The 16,602-nt window shown below is 41.5% G+C and overlaps 1 protein-coding gene across 1 annotated transcript in view; it reads right to left on the reverse strand.

Annotated features, from left to right (window-relative positions):
- The window catches only part of N4BP2 (NEDD4 binding protein 2), a 29,112-nt gene extending 12,510 nt beyond the window's left edge, over positions 1-16,602 (reverse strand). Inside the window, exons 1-7 of the mRNA XM_072125353.1 lie at positions 16,456-16,602; positions 11,628-11,900; positions 10,647-11,532; positions 8,880-9,004; positions 6,913-7,001; positions 1,653-1,729; positions 282-431 (exon numbers count right to left, since the gene is read on the reverse strand). Coding sequence (XP_071981454.1) covers positions 282-431; positions 1,653-1,729; positions 6,913-7,001; positions 8,880-9,004; positions 10,647-11,532; positions 11,628-11,835 — 1,535 coding nt within the window. The 5' untranslated portion in view covers positions 11,836-11,900; positions 16,456-16,602. The remainder of the gene's footprint in view (positions 1-281; positions 432-1,652; positions 1,730-6,912; positions 7,002-8,879; positions 9,005-10,646; positions 11,533-11,627; positions 11,901-16,455) is intronic.

Below are 16,602 nucleotides of genomic sequence, written 5' to 3' on the forward strand. Positions count from 1 at the left end.
GTGCAGAGCTGTGTAATGTGTGTGCGCTATATAAAGAAATTATTAATTAATAATTAATTAATAATCCTCCTCCTCTCCACGGCGCTGGATGTATGCCCGAACCGGCTGTAGCCCTGCGAGCATATGTCAGTGTGAATGCGCCCTTAGTTCTGTTTGCAATTCTGATTTTGGCTTATAATTGCTGATATAGAATATGATTCCTTAGTTCAGCTATGTGGCTGCACCGCAATTAGTAACAACAGATTAAATTTGTAGTTTGAGTAAACAAGGAGAAAACTCACCCTGTTTTTTCATCAGCTTTTCTTTGAGAATTATCAGCATTTTTGGATGACTTGGGATAAGAGAGATTTAATATAGAATTGACGGTCACACGTTCGAAGTTTTCTAACATTTTTATTATCTTCTCTTTTTTTACGCCATGACGGTTCCGCCTACCAAAAAAAAAAAACAGAAAACAACATAATTTACTAAAGTTACACGTTCACTAAACAGGAGCCAAAAACTGCATTAGTCTCATTGATATGCTACGCCATTACCCCCATGATATACTATCCCCCATATCTGTTATAAATCCATGTTGTACTGATAACCTGCTGAGGTCTCAGGAGCAGCAGTATCACGGGGGGATTAAGAAGGCCATAGGCCCTGGGCTGTATACAATATGTCGGACATTACACGGCTAATTATTTAATGCAATTTACCTGGAAAAGGATGGGGTCCCTTCTGTCCACTTTATAGGGAACCTGTCAGCACATTTACAAATATACAGCGAGTGACAGGTTCCCATATAGTTTTATTAACTGACTGACCTTTTTTAGCTAAAAATTGTTTTGGTTACATTCACATAAATCACCTTTTATCTTATATCTTTATCTTACCTTGCATCAGAGGGGGGGTGTCCTGCTCAGCTGCCCCTCCCATCTAATCTCCCCATACCTTATGCCTCCTTACTGGTCACAGTTCATGTCATATGATCAGAGTGATATCGCAGGTACTTTAGCGTCTTAACAATAGCAAACTGTACCCCATGCATGTATCTGACCACATGAAGTCACAGCATCTTCCATGAACTTCTACTCCTCTCTATCCTCCATGGAGGCTGCTGTGATCTCATGTAATCACATACATGGGGTACAGTTTGCTATTCTTAGAAGGCTGAGAGACCTGCAATGATGTCACTGGTCACCATGTAAAAACTTGCAGACCGTGCAAACCGTCCCCAAGTACAAGGAGGCAGAGCAGGGATTGTTAGTCAGGAAAGGGGGGGGGTCAAAATCTTCATGTTCTGCAACTTAAGGAGAAATTGGGCCTTCAAAAGTCCCAAGTCGGATTATCATTGGAGATCCTGCTCCAGGTGCCACATTTTTTCTTGTTTGGGGGCCCCTGGAGGGAAGCTACAATGATGACCTTCATTTCCCCTCCATCAATGTGTCTTCTCTGTCCCTCTGTAGCAATAAGCAATAAGCAATAAGTTACTACTTAATTTACTATGTGGGACTTTACAATAAATAAGTGATTTTTGGGCTGCAATCGGGGCACTCAGTCTCTAAAAGGTCCACCACCTCTGCTATAGGTCTTTCATATCAATTAACTGCAAAAATCCCTTTAAGATCCAAACCATCATATATAAACTTCTTGGTACTAAATGTTACCTCTCAAGCTCCTTTGGCTTTAATTTCCACCAAGTGTCAGGTTCCCGAAATGTTACCTTGTATTTGTGCTTCATAGCCTAGTAATAAACACAGAACAATATTATTGTGTTATCATTTGCGCTTCCCATTACATAGAAACAAGGTAGAGCTTTGTTTAACAGCCCATCAATATTACATTTACTGTTTTAGTATTTTAGCTAAAAAGATCCAACAGCACTCATGTGATAGTCCTGTTACCTGTTTTTTTGGGGGGTGGATTACTCTTTGGAAATAAATGGCTCCTGTAAATTCACATCCCTCCCAACTATGAGGAGAATTTATCATAGATTTTATACTAGTTTTGGATATAAAATACAGCCTAAATGTTGCACATATTAGCGCATAACTGGTTTTTTTTGTTGTTGCAAGAATCATCACTATAGTCACTATAGTCAACAAATGGTTAAATCCTGTACAGTTTTGCAGTGGATTTTGCACATTGAGAGCAAATATTTTTACGCCACTTATGAATAATAATACCTGGCTAATAAGTCATTACAATTCTACCATCATTAGAGGCTAGCAAAAGGTGAGGGCACTTTTAAGGGAACTTTCTCCAGATTTGACCCCCATTAAACTAGCAGCCCCCTTCTGGTACAGTATGAAATGTCCTTTCTAGAATTCCCTCTTTTTTTTGTAAAATCTCACCCATTTTACTGATTTACTAATTAGTCAAGTTTAGAGGCTGCTTAAAGGATGCCCCCCTGTGGCCTCTAAACTGGACTCATCTTAGGCAAATAGGATTCTTTTTTTTTGTGCATATTTTTGCATATTCCTTTGAAGATTTTTTTAATAGGCAAATTGGAGAAATTTCACATAAATTTTAGAAAGGACCTTTCTTACCCTAACTGAGGCAGCTGGTAGTTTAATGAGGTAATATTTGGGGGTTTCCTAGACAAGCCTGGCTACTAAAGAGTGCTAGCAGATCACACAAACCTGTCAGGAAATGATAGGACGTCTACCCCTGATGTGAAGCTAAAAGGTCAAGGTCACCCGGGGCCATGTAAGCAAACATGTTTTACTTCCCGTCTGCGACTTCGATTAGATAACATTTTTACATTATTCTGTCAATGCAGACGTATGAGCGTTTGCTTTTTTGGGGGAAGAATTCTAATTTTCAGTAGATGATTAATAAGCCTCTATTAATAATTTTAGCGGTGCAGAAATAAGAGTAATTTTGTTTTACTGTTCATGAGACATCAGACATGTTAGCCCCGGTTCACACCTTTCTGTTTAAGATGGAAGGTCACCTGTTTACCTTCAGCTCTCTATAGACTTTAAAGGGCATCTACCACCAAGATGAAGGACTCCATGCAAATGAGCCCGAGGGTCTCCAGGGTTTATAGGTGTTAAAGTAGCCTGGAGCCCGTCGGGCTCATTTGCATACAGTCATCCTAGTGATGTCCTTTAACCCCCTCCACGACTACCATACTACTGTATATATCCTATTTGCACATGTCCTGTGCACAAACAACATTAATAAACGTTATGACAATCGCCAACTTTAAAAGCCTCTCTCTCCTAAAACCTGGAGATGGATTGTGTATGATGCTTCACAGAACCAGAGATACCCACCCTTAAAGTTGTCCTAAAAATTTAGATTTTTATGTACGGCTTGTACAGATTGTAACTAAGAGTGGATATCTACATTTCTGTTAAGCAGCCATGCACAATCCATATATCATATTAAAAAGGAGACTCTCCCTGAATTGTGTTTCTAGGTGCCAGGGTTCAGGAGATATAATTGTTTGAAAATGTGCCCCCCTCCAGCCCACCAGCTAAAGGCAGAATGTAGAAGGAGCTACAGGAAAGACTTTTATTTTGTAGAAGTACATGCACCCTCTGCATCTGTAGCTGAAAAATAGTTTAGAAAAAGTTACAATTTTTTCAGAAAAATGACAAAAAAAGCTTATATTTTCACATTTGTAGTCAATTATTGGCAAAATATGTAATTAATAAACTATCCTATCAAGTTAAAGTCCCACATGTCATGAAAAAAAAAAAACTGAAAAGATTGTTATAAGTAAAGTATTTTCTGAGATATCGTCATTTAAAGAAGCGCATAACAAAACAGCAAAAATTGACCTGGACGTTCAGGCACCAATGACAAAACGGTCACAAAGGGGTTAATTGACATTCTGGTATCTTCTGTTACCCATCAGTTATTAATAGCGGTAAATAAGATGCCGATCGCAGAGATATTTTTCTGGAAGGAGTAACTGAATCTGCAGAACACAGATGTGAACTGGGCCATAGCAAACGTGGCTGGTTAATTTAAGAAAAAGAAAAGGGTAAGTGTCCTAATAAGGAGCTGTACTTATGCTTATTAATGATCAAATCAAAAAATCTGCTGTAGATTTTACATAAGGATGATGATGTTCTGCATCATGCAGATAAGATCAGAATAGAAGCGTTTCAGGTGGGATCTGTATCTAACTCTCTAATAAGCCCCCCCCCCCCCCCCCAAGACTCCCTCCTATTTTTCCATTGACAAATCTAGTAAAATCCAGCTGTGGTCCATGTTTCTACATCTCAGAAGTAATAGAGTAACACACTATTCTACACCATTTCCAAAACTCCCTTCCGCTTCTATGGAATTTACGGAAGTAGTACATCTCTGTAGTTTCTGTAAAACTTGTATACTGCACATATTCCATCTGCAACTCTGCAAAACAAAATACAGGCGGTCCCCTTCTTAAGAACACCTGACTTACATACGACCCCTAGTTACAAACGGACCTCTGGATGTTGGCAATTTACTGTACTTTAGCTTTAGGCTAAAATAAACAGCTGTAACAGTTATCACAGGTGTCTGTAATGAAGCTTTAGTGTTAATCCTGTTTCTAATGACAATCTAACATTTTTAAAATCCAATTGTCGCAGAGACCAAAAATTTTTTGCCTGGGGTTACAATGATAAAGTATACAGTTCCGACTTACATACAAATTCAACTTAAGAACAAACATACAGTCCCTATCTTGTATGTAACCTGGGGACTGCCTGTATATGCGTATACACGGCTAATATGACAAGAGAATATACCACAAACTGGAAAATGTTAACTTGTCCCTAAAAGACCAAATAGACTGTATACAGCAATGTACAGGCGGTCCCCTACTTAAGAACACTCGACTTACATACGACCCCTAGTTACAAAGGGACCTCTGGATGTTGGTAATTTATTATTCTTTAGTCCTAGGCTACAATGATCAGCTGTAACAGTTATCACAAGTGTCTGTAATGAAGATTTATTGTTAATATTGATTCTTATGACAACCCAACATTTTTAAAATCCAATTGTCACAGAGACCAAAAAAGTTCTGGCTGGGATTACAATGCTAAAATATACAGTTCCGACTTACATACAAACTCAACTTAAGAACAAACCTCCAGACCCTATCTTGTATGTAACCCGGGGACTGCCTGTAATTAGGTATTGTGTTTCATGACAAAATGTAAACCCACGTGTGAACGTAGACTTAGAACAAGGCATCTCATGTAGAGCTCTATTCAGGGAACCTACACAGTATTAAATAATAATATAATTATTATTAGTTCTCTAACATATTATCCCCATTTACAAGCAGTAGTCCGGGCATAATATAGAGCAGCAGCTGGGGAATGTAATTGCCTCTATATCTTCCTCTGGCAGCAGACATTGCAGCCGCTGAGGATTTCATTTCTTGGAGTCCTCTAAGCTTATAGTTAGAATAAAATTCCTACTGTATCACCATCCATTCCAATTCACTTCTCAGCATTCTCTCTCATTTCTAGCATTATTAGCCAAAAGACCAAATGCTAGACCTCAGCTCCATTCAACCTCCCCCCCCCTTCTAGGAACTATTCTGGAATCCCCTGTTTAGGCTTTGACCAACCTACCCCTAGAGGGCAATACCACTTGGTTGGAATACACATTTAAGCACTTGTATTAATACTCACATGGACCCCACACTATTTTAAAAGACACAACTAACACACCCTTCACCCAATCCTTTCCCTGTAAAATATCTCATATCATATCATTGGCTACTGGCACTCCAGTAGCCAATGATTTATGTAAAACAATTGATAAAATCGGATCAGTGGCCTCTAGAATCCACAACCTCATAATATAAACCACACCAGAACTGTAATTCTAGGAACTACAGAACAAGAGATAATATTACTTAAAGGACATCTACCACCAGGATGGAGGATTGTAAACCAAGCACACTGACATACTGGTGTGTGCTCCCTCTGGCAGTATCCGCTCTTTTTTAAGCGTCCCATACCCTTGTTTTTAAGAAAAAAGGCTATTACAATTATGTAAATGAGCCAGAGACTCATCTGTATCATTTTAAAAGCCTATTTTTGTACAAATCAGGGAATAAGAAGCCAGAAGAAGAGAAGATCCTGGCAGAGGGTACACAAACCAGCATGTAACTGTGCTTAGTTTACAATCCTTCATCCTGGTGGTAGATGTCCTTTAAGAATAACATCATCTTTTAGAGCCTCCACTCCTGACGTTTCCTTAAAATTTGCTGGCCACAAGAATGTTAACCAGGGTAAGTACAATCCCCTAATAGGGTGACCTATTTGGTTTTCACCCTGGTAAACTTTCCTCTTCTGTCTGGAAGAGTTGCCGGTCACATGACCTGCCCAACAGGTGCTTTGGGACTTCCTGTAACGTCCTATAACTACTATAATACTCATGCCCAGTACACACACGGCTTCTCCAAGCAGAAGGCGAATGTTTACCAGGGAAAAACAATATTAGTGTCTTGTACGTACGGTGGTAAAACTTTCTTATATCTGACCAGACCACCAATTCTGTAGCTCCTGGCATCATGATCCTGGTGTGGTCGTAAAGAGGAAAATTCTCTTATATAAAGTAACTTCAAAAGTGTGCTAATAGCTCCTGCAGATCCAAAGCTGCCATATTACGTCTGCCCTCAGCTACTGAACTGCCTCCCTGCCAGGATGTAAGACACAGGTCCTTTAAAAGGAAAAGATTTAAGTCAAATAACATCAGACCCTATGGTGATCCCACATTTTGTATCATAAGACCCAATAGTTATGCATGAAAAAATAGCTACAGCTCTAGGGATACCACTTTGCACAGAACAGCAGATATTAAGATCTGCTTAATACTCAAATAACACAAGTGATATTACGCGTACACAGTAACAATATTCAGACATTAAACAGAATTTTTTGGTAACTTTTTTTTTTAAGTTCTGACCATAGAAACATATGGCTTCATTTCCCATCCGTGTAAGTTGGTATTGTCTATTATGATAGGTGAGACATTCTTCTCAAAGGCGTCTTTGGCTGAAACATAAGAGCATACAATAGAGTGAAGGTGTACTCGCAGAATACTATGCAATATTCAATTACAATGTACTGACAAGTGGATAGGTAGAGCGGCTGCGGGTGTAGATCGCGCTACTGTGAGATCCTATCTAGTCTCTGTATGTGTCCTAAAAGAGACTGCCTGGTAGGAAACCCAGTATTGTTTGTCTACTACAAATTATATACACACCAAGAGGAGGAAAACTGTGTATGCCATAAGTAAACAAAGACAGAGCAGCGTCCAACCTGCAAAACTTGTGTAACAAGGTTATTACTATACAAACTACACAAGCCAGAGGTAGGAAACTCATTAGGGTGGGCAGACAGCGCATTATGTTCTGTCTCTGGAGATAATAATAATAATTTGTTATTTATATAGCGCACACAGATTACGCAGCGCTGCACAGAGCTCGCCAAGACGGAGTTCAAAAAGATCCAATGTCAATTATATTAAACGAAATATTATCTATGATTTGTTAGCAAAAATGATGACAGGGCTTACACGTGGGGTTGTGCTAGCTGTACTTCCTCTGTGATTAAATCACGAGTCAGTGAATGATAAAAAGAGAGAATTCACAAAGGTAGGTGACGTTCACTGTGTACACCCACCTACTACTGAAAGTCAGGAGAACACAGGACTCACGTGGTATTTGTGATACCCATTATGTTCTGTGGTCTCTAGGACTGTGCTTGTGTAAAATGTTAAAAAAATTTATGTAAAAATTTTCTTAGAATTTACTTATTAAAGATAAACTAATGGTTTCCCCCTTAGCCGCCCATAAAGTAAATAGGTCTTCCAGGAAAAGCCCCCTTTGAGGAGGTGACAGCCCGTATGGTCGGGGTGCTGTGGTGGTGCTCATAGGAGTCCCTTGTGTACACATTGTGCAACGCCCTGGTGGGTGAATCTGCTTTCAACTGTGTATGATTTCTCTGTGGTTGGGAACCTTGTGTAGGACTATCATTATAACGTATGGGACTGACCATCACCACCACCACTTTGGTTGTATTCTGTATTTTTTAGGTGCATGGTTTTATTGTACTGTTGTCCTTAAATTGGTTTTCCCACGAACAAAAGCTAGGCACTATCCACAAAGATTAATGGAGCAGAAGGGTCATGCGCGACAGAAGTACGTGGGACCCCCATCGGACCCCTTTTACTTCGTGATCTGTGGGGGTCTCATCACCGAGACCCCCACTGATCAGCAAGTTAGGCCCTATCCCATGGATAGGGTGTAACTTTTGTTCGTGGGAAAACCCCTTTAATATGGATTAAATACTTGATTACATTTCATGTTCTGATTTTTGATTTTTATATGGATAACCCATATACTTTGGTTTGTATTTATTCCTGGAACAGCAGTTCAAGAGTTCCCATAGGACAGAATGGAGGGTCCTATGCCCCTTTTATATCTATGGGACTTCCAAAACAACTTACGGGACAGCCATTCCTAGAATTACTATGACGTGTAAAACAGATCAGAAGGGCTGTGGGTAAGGGATTGTGGGGGAACCTGGCAGTCAGACACCCACAGATTATGGGCCACATTTATCGCAGCTTCTACGTCTGAATAGAGGCATCGGCAATTGTGACTTCTCGGGCCAATTTTGCGGTTGGAGGAGACAGTGCCGCGCTGTGCAGCAACGCCCCACACCTGCGTATGGCACAATTCTACGCCAGGTCAGATCCTTCGGAGCCTCCTGATAAATCCTGCGCGTGCCGGGGGCAGCATCATACGCTGGCGCAATTAGCAGCAGCATAGGATAAATGTGCCCCTTGAACATTTCAATTTAATTAAACAAAAACACAGTTAACAGTACAGGATGCAAAAAATTCACATTATGACAAACTCTTCATACCTCGCTTATGATTCCACTCATGAGCTTCACCAAGGAGGCTTATATCGTACTGATATTCACCATTTTGGCCAAAATAGTCATCAGTGCTTAGAATAACTCCTGATGGATTTTGCTCTAATAATAACCTGGAAGACAAGGAAGCTGTCTAATAAATTAAAATGAATACAAGAAATTAATATAATAATTTATTTGTGCAGTTATCACAGCTGGGGTTTAGGGTCCAAACCCAATATATATAAGATGTGCCCAGCCCTGTGATTTTTAGCAAAGGCAGGTACATTTCGCTGTTGGTCATTGAAGCCTGAATGTCTACATCAATTTTTGACATTCTGCTATGCACTTCTTCAAAGGACAGCGGTCTCCAGATCAAGGATTGTAGACCAAGCATACAGACATACTGGTGGCGCCCCCTCTGGCAAGATCTATTCTTCTTTTAGCTTCTTATGCCCTGGTTTTTACAAAGAAAAGGCTTTTAAAATTATGCAAATGAGCCTCATAATTTTTAAAGCCCTTTTAGCTTCCTGTGCACTTGTTTACAAGAATAAAGAAGAGCAGATCCTGCCAGAATGGGCGCACACCAGTATGTCTGTATGCTTGGTTTACAATCCTTCATCTGGTGATAAATGTCCTCTCTGGAAAAGCTTTACATATTATAACAATTGTAACTATATAGGGTGTAATGGGGCGCAATCTCCATCAGCTCCATAGAGATGAATAGAGCAGAAAAGACATCTCGGGGAGCAACTAGGGGTCTGACAAAGGTACCTCAGACCCAGTCAGACCCCTGTTATTGTGATCTGTGGGGCTCTCATCACTTAGACTCGCACTGATCAGCAAGTTAGGCTCAATCCTGTGGATAGGGCCTAACTTGCTTGGTGGGAAAACCCCTTTAATGATTAATCCAAAGACAATACATCTCTTTCCATTAATTGTGTGCCGGATGTACAAGGAGTACGCACTAGATTGTAGCTAAACAGTAGGTTTTGTAGCACAACCAGCTGAGGACAGTGATATACAATACATCTTTTTAATTTAAATCTGCATTAAAAGGCTTGCTAAGGAACAAAAAATAAAGCTGTACTTACCTTTTCCGGCATTCCCGGTGTCCCGCGCCACCGTCCCTTGGTGCTGTGCTCTGGTTTGTGTACAAATAAATTCTACCCACCTGCCGCAACCAGCCATCCCTGCCTCAGGTAAACAGGAGCGCTGCACCGAGTGATACAGGTTTGTGGGTGTTTTTTTGTACAGCGCCGCTTACCTCAAGATTTAATTTTATCATGTCATAAAACATATATAAGTTTGCTAAAAAATGACCTGGTCATTCAAGGGAACCTGTCATCAAGAGCTCTTTTCTGGCTCCCCCAATAGTGTACACATTGGCAAAGAGTTTTTATTATAAAACTGTCTTTTACGGAACAAAAGATAAGTTAGATGAAAGTTTATCTTTCTGTATGCAGAGCTGTACCCCTAGTCCCATGGGAGAGGCCAGTGAGGAGGGGGCAGACATTTATGACGTCTTGAGGGGGGAAGCGATGGGAGGTTTTTTAAAATTTGAAATCGATATATGAGAGAGCAGTTTTCTGAAAGTGGGGCAGAACCACTGATCACTGGCCACTCCAATGGGACTGGGGACACAGTTCTCCATACAGATAGGTAAAGTTTCATCAGAAAAAGGGTTCCTGATGACGGGTTCCCTTTAGAGCTTTTTCAGGTGTGTCATTGAAGGGTTAAGAAACAGGACAGTAAACAAATGACAAAGTATGTTACCTTGCTAATGTAGATTTTCCTGAGCCTGGGGCACCGCGCAGAAGAACAAGAACTTTTCCTACAAACGGGACGGCTTTTTTGGAGACCTGCGGACCACTCGGAGCGGTTTTTATAGGTTTTATGTTCACAGCGTTCCAATGGGATTGAGGGAAATTGGTAAAATTCCATACACAAGGAAGTGGAGGAGGAGGGTTATAGAAAACCCCTGTAACGGGTTCTCTTCTACCTGTTATATATGTCCACTGTGCAGGAGAGACAACTACTGGTGCTATGAAGGAAGGATTCCCTTTGGGAGTTGGATAGAAGGAGGATGCCATGGGATTCCACTTCATGTGAGACACTGGGGATGCACTTGGAGGTGTCATATGTTGCTTTGGTGGTAGTGTCCCCGTACGCTGCTGCTCTACCTCTGTAGGTTTCTCAACAATCCCAACATCTTCTTGGGAACAAGTTACAGAGTGGAGCATCGGATCTGGTGCAGTCTTCCTATCAGATTCTACTTTTGTGGCAGTTTCATACACATCAGAGTCCCAGGTACATGTGTAATCTTCTGCTACAGACTGATCGGAGGATAACGTATGATCGGTGTGGTGTGAGGTATTGTGATCCAGCCCTGCATTATGAAGCAATGCGTTGTCCTCTTCAATGTTTAAGCCATACCTATCAAGCGCTTCGTCTAGCAAAGTATCCAAGTCATTACACACAGTTCCATCCATATAAGAGGCGTCTTCTATTTGTTCGGGGACATCTCCAAAATTTTCCGGATCTTGCGATTCAGTCCGAGAGCCATTAAGGAAGGAGGCGACCTCCTCAAATCCTGTAGACTCTGTAGTACTCTCTTTAGCAGATGTAGATAGCTCCAATAAATAGCTAATCGCAACGTCGACTAGGATCAAAGACGCAAAAGTAGAATTAAAATCTTTCTGCGATATCACTTCCTAGATTTATACATTTACATAGATGTATGTGATCTTGACTTACCTTCCTTAGATTCACTTAGCACCATCTCAACCAAGGAGGGGTCAAGGTGGGGAAACATCTCGCACAGACTCATGAAAACCTCCTCCCGGTTACTGCTCATTGCTGGAGGACGCGGCTGGCTGCCCGAGGAAGACGGGACAGGAGAAAAGTCGCTGATGGAAACCCTTCTCTTAGGACTTGTAGATAAACTCTTTCTTTTTCTAGGCATTTCAATTATATAAATCCTTCAATCTTCTCTTTTATTTAATCTCCATTGTTAATATTTAAATATACCTGGAAAGGTAAAAGTATTGTATGTAAGAAAGGAGGCCATAGAAACGTAGCTGACTGCAGATAGATATATACTTAAAAGGGGTTGACCACAGGAGATTCCAGGGGTTAATATAGTAATTGGCTACTGTATTTTTTGGACTATAAGGCGCACCGGATTATAAGGCGCACCTTCAAGAAATGCCTGCTAAAATGTCTAGGTTCATATATAAGACACACCTGATTATAAGGTGCACCTGATTATAAGGATGTATGACCAGCAGGTGGCAGACCTGTGCACAGTTCAAGACAGCTGTTGTCTGTAAGTGCGGTTCATATATAAGGCGCACTGGACTGTAAGGCGCACCTTTGATTTCTGAGAGAATTAAAAGAATTTTTTTTGTGTCTTATAGTCCGAAAAATACAGCAATTATATAGTATTGTTCAGTGACCAATCTAGCAGCACATTCCAAATAACAAAGTCTAACATCTGTGGAATATCCACATAATATACCATATGCTCCCCAATTTCTTTTTGCAGAAACACCAATTTAAAGCCCAAGATCTTCCACAACCCTGCAATCCCTAGTCAAAGGGCAGAAAATGTATAGAGAAGTGAAATGCAATAATCAGCCCTTTATTACCTGCTAGAAGTGCACAGCTCTTCTGAAAACTGTCCTTTGGCAAAATAACATATTTCTAGCAACTCTTATCAGTTCACGAGCGGCAGCCAAGGTCTTCAGTACAGACTATCAGCAGCCAGCACTCACCCTTTACTGTTCACATTATTAGGATTCTTGTGTTATAAAAGCTATTAATGTCCTATACATATAGAGCAGTGATGGCTAACCTATGGCACTGGTGGCACTCCGAGCCCTTTCTGTGGGCACCCAGGCCATCACCAGAGATGACTCCAGGTATCTTCCTGCAGTCCCAGACAGCCCAGGACTTGCTATGCACAGAGCTATTTTAAAGTGACAGCTAAAGTAAGCGGCTCTTTGTTGTAGTTTGGACACTCAGTCTCTAAAAGGTTTGCCATGACTGATATAGAGGTTGTTAATTATAATAGCACAATAATCGTCTGTGTAATGATGCATTCACTTCATCATTGCACGACCGCTAGGGGGTGTATATACGTCCCCATAAGCTGGCAAAGGGCGGATGTGTCCTATGTTTCCCTGTAATACGGCGCTGTGTATCCCCTCCTCCTCTCTCTCGTGCGCCAACGTGTACGTCAAACATCAGTAAGAAGTTAAAGAGGTTGTTTTGGCTACTTTAATCCAAAAACAGCTCCTCTCCTGACCAACGGGTAGTCTGTGGTACTGCAACTAAGGTCTATTCATTCTATACGACCGAGTTGTAATAACGGCATTGACCATGGTTAGGTGTGGCGCTGTTGTTGGAAGAAAGCTGCCATGTTTTCAAAGAGGACCTGTCAGGGGGATTTGGGCCACTAAACCATTAGCTAATTCTTAGCCTCTTAACGCTCTGAGGAGCATTTAAGAATCGCTACTGTCTGAACTGGCCCTTAATGTTCAGTGTTTGGAGATCACTTTCTCATACTGAGCCCCGCAATCATGTGATATGTCCCTGGTAAAAAAGCTGATATCAGGGTGCAGTCACACATACTGTTGCATTTATAATGTTGCATTTTCTAAGGAAATGCATGAGATCAGTAACCAGAACCCAGTGTCTTGCATTAAAACAATGCAAGACACCGGCTTCTGGTTGCTGATCGCTTGAAGTACTTGTGACAGTAGCCTCAAAGGTGAGTGTTCATCACAGATACAGCGGCTTGACCTCTCTGATCCTGGCTATTTAAGGCCGGTGACACACGTGGCGTTTTTGTTACATGTTTTTCATTGCGTATTTGCATGCTTGAAAAATGCATCATATTTGCATATTGGCTTTTTCGAAGTGTCTTACCTTGGCGATTTCTCCCCTGTGTTTATTTGGTCTGTGCTTTCTGAGGTGCATTTTCGCATGTGATTGTGGTCTGCATTTTGAAACGCATGCTATGTCATGTACGAACAGCAGGGCATTTTTATGAATTCCGAGAGACACATCTGCATGCAATTACCGCACATCAAGCATTATGGGGGAGATTTCTCATTAGGCAGGATTTTGAGCAAATACTTTAAAATTGAGCAAATACATTTGAAAATTCTCAGTTGATAAATGTGGTGTTGCACGTTCTGTGGTGTATTTTTTCCACCATTGCGTGACTTTAGAGTTGCCTTTTTTTTCCGCTAAGAAAAAACGCAAAAACGGATGCGACAATTATACACCAAGAAGCTACATAGAACTAATGATAAATCTCCCCCTTTAAAAACACAAGCAAACATTTGAAAAAACGCATGTGTTTTCAATTCATTCGAAATTGCAGCAGAAATGCAACAAAAAAACCACGTGTGTCACCAGCCCAATCCTGTAGTTGCAATCCAATTGTGTCTGTTCACACACCTGATTTTTAGTGCACATTTCTGCATATATCTGTGTGTGAGAACCATCTGTATTCCACAATCTGCACTTTTTTTTAGACTTCTTTATGCCACTGGGTTGTATGTAACAGAAAATGATAGTCAACAAGTGAATTTCGGAGCCAGTTTTTACGCTCAGCGAGGATTATCCCCTTTCTGTAGTGGTCCCAAAACACAAAGGGGCTGGCCATGTGCAGGCAGGCAATTGGTAGACAGGTGTATCTGCAGCCTAGGGGCAGGACCTGAGGGGTATTGTGGGAACTATGGCACAAAGAGACTGCAGCGATCAGTTGGGTGTTGGTTGGCCCTTCACTGCACATTGTAGAGTGGATATCAAGAATGGAAGTAACAGTGTTTGAGGATTGTAACCTCTTCAAGCAGCAGGGGAACACTGGACTGCCACCGTTGTAAAAATTATCAAGGATTGGTGATGTTTTTTTTAAATCTGAGAACATTTAAGTCTCCTATTTTACCAAAGATAAAGCTGGTGAATGTGAACTCTGTGTCAGCAGTTTTTAAAGGAAGTTTCCACTACCAGTGAGTATTTAAAACTGCTTCCTCTGTATAGTTTGGAAACCCAAGATTGTTAAAGGGGATGTCCAGAGGTTTGAAAAACATGGCTGCTTTCTTCCAAAAACAGCGCCCATGCCTGACAATGGTTTGTGCCAATATTGAGAGATAAATGAGCGCTGGTGTTCCATGTACGGCTGCCTGATTCGCCCAAAGAGCCAATACGGCAAATGGACGCCCCCTAACAACTAGCCATGGCCCTGACCAATAACTAGCTATTATGGCAGTCAATTTGCCGCATTGGTTGTTAGGCCGTCAATCTGTCCGGATCAGCTAGCCAAACTTGATCGTCGGGCGTGCTCATCTCTAGAGCTGAGTTTCGATACCAGCACAAATCATGGCTAGGTGTGGCGCTGGTCTTGGATGGAAGCAGCCATGTTTTTCAACATTTGGACAACCACATTAAATGGAAGAGTTTCCTTGATGATGTCAGAAAGTGTGAGGTCAGTACGGGGAGACTCATCAGTCTGCTTGATATATACAGGAGGAAAGAACTGATTAAAAAAATAATTGGTGGAAATAATGGGTGCATATTGCAGTTGTTTGTTAAGGTGGTCTAAAAGTTTTTATACTGCAGCGGGATGATGCGGCCTGACTACATGCTCTGCCTGGATATTTAGGGTGCAGTATAAAGGTAACCTCTGACCCAGTGTTAAATGGTTTGTGCGGGATCAGTGGAATAGTCTGCAGCGTTGTACAATGTACAGTGGCTATACTTGGTATTACAATGCAGCCTCATTGGACGGAGCTGCACTGAGGGCACATTCACAATCTGCCTTTATAACCCGATTCAAGCTCAATAAGGAGGAGTTTGCTCTGATCACACGGAACGTTTTACCGAAAAACAATGCAAAACACATGTCTCTTGAGGGCAAGTGTTTAGGTCTAAACGTGTCTTATCTTGAGAACCTTCTCCTTGTCGCCCTTGAATTGGGTTTCTGAACCCAAGGCCGGCGGCACACGTTGTGTTTTGAACCCATTTTTGGGCTGTTTTTAAGCAGTCCATTAAACGCATGTGTTAAACGCATTTTTGATTGGTTTTACCAATTATCGTAATTAAATCGGGTCAAAAACACATGTGTTTAACGGACTGCTTAAAAGCGGCCCAAAAACGCGTTAAACGCTGCGTGCGCCGCCGGCCTAAGCCTACATTATATTGCGTACCTTGTAAGTTAAATAAATGGATCTGGGATCAGCGTGACCGTCCAGCAGGTATTCGGACCCTGACAACATCATACTCTGCAGAATAGGTGATTATTTTTTCATATCCATATTTTTTTACTTTACTACATTGGCTTTTGTACGTAGTTGTTCCTAGTTATTGGCAGTGGTGGACTGTGTTGTACGAATATGGGGTCCTCAGCCGCTAGTAACTGCGGGTGCTGCCTTACTACAAGCCGGTGTGTCTGAACACGGCTCTAGGGCACACACAGCGACTAAAGGAAACCTGCTCCAAGTAAACTACAAGTCCCACAATCCTTCCCATTTCCGCCGTGCAGCCGCACACACCGCTCCTGCTCCCTATTTACCTTATACACCGGGCACTCCACCCCCTCACACCCCGCGGCGTCCACCTCCAGACACATACACCGAGCACAGGAATCGCCAACGCCGCACCGAGCGCACCACGTGACTCTACCTTCACGTACACAACAAGGTGGAGCGCGCAGAGCGGA

Source organism: Engystomops pustulosus, chromosome 1, assembly GCF_040894005.1.
Source record: "Engystomops pustulosus chromosome 1, aEngPut4.maternal, whole genome shotgun sequence".
Lineage (NCBI taxonomy): Eukaryota > Metazoa > Chordata > Amphibia > Anura > Leptodactylidae > Engystomops > Engystomops pustulosus.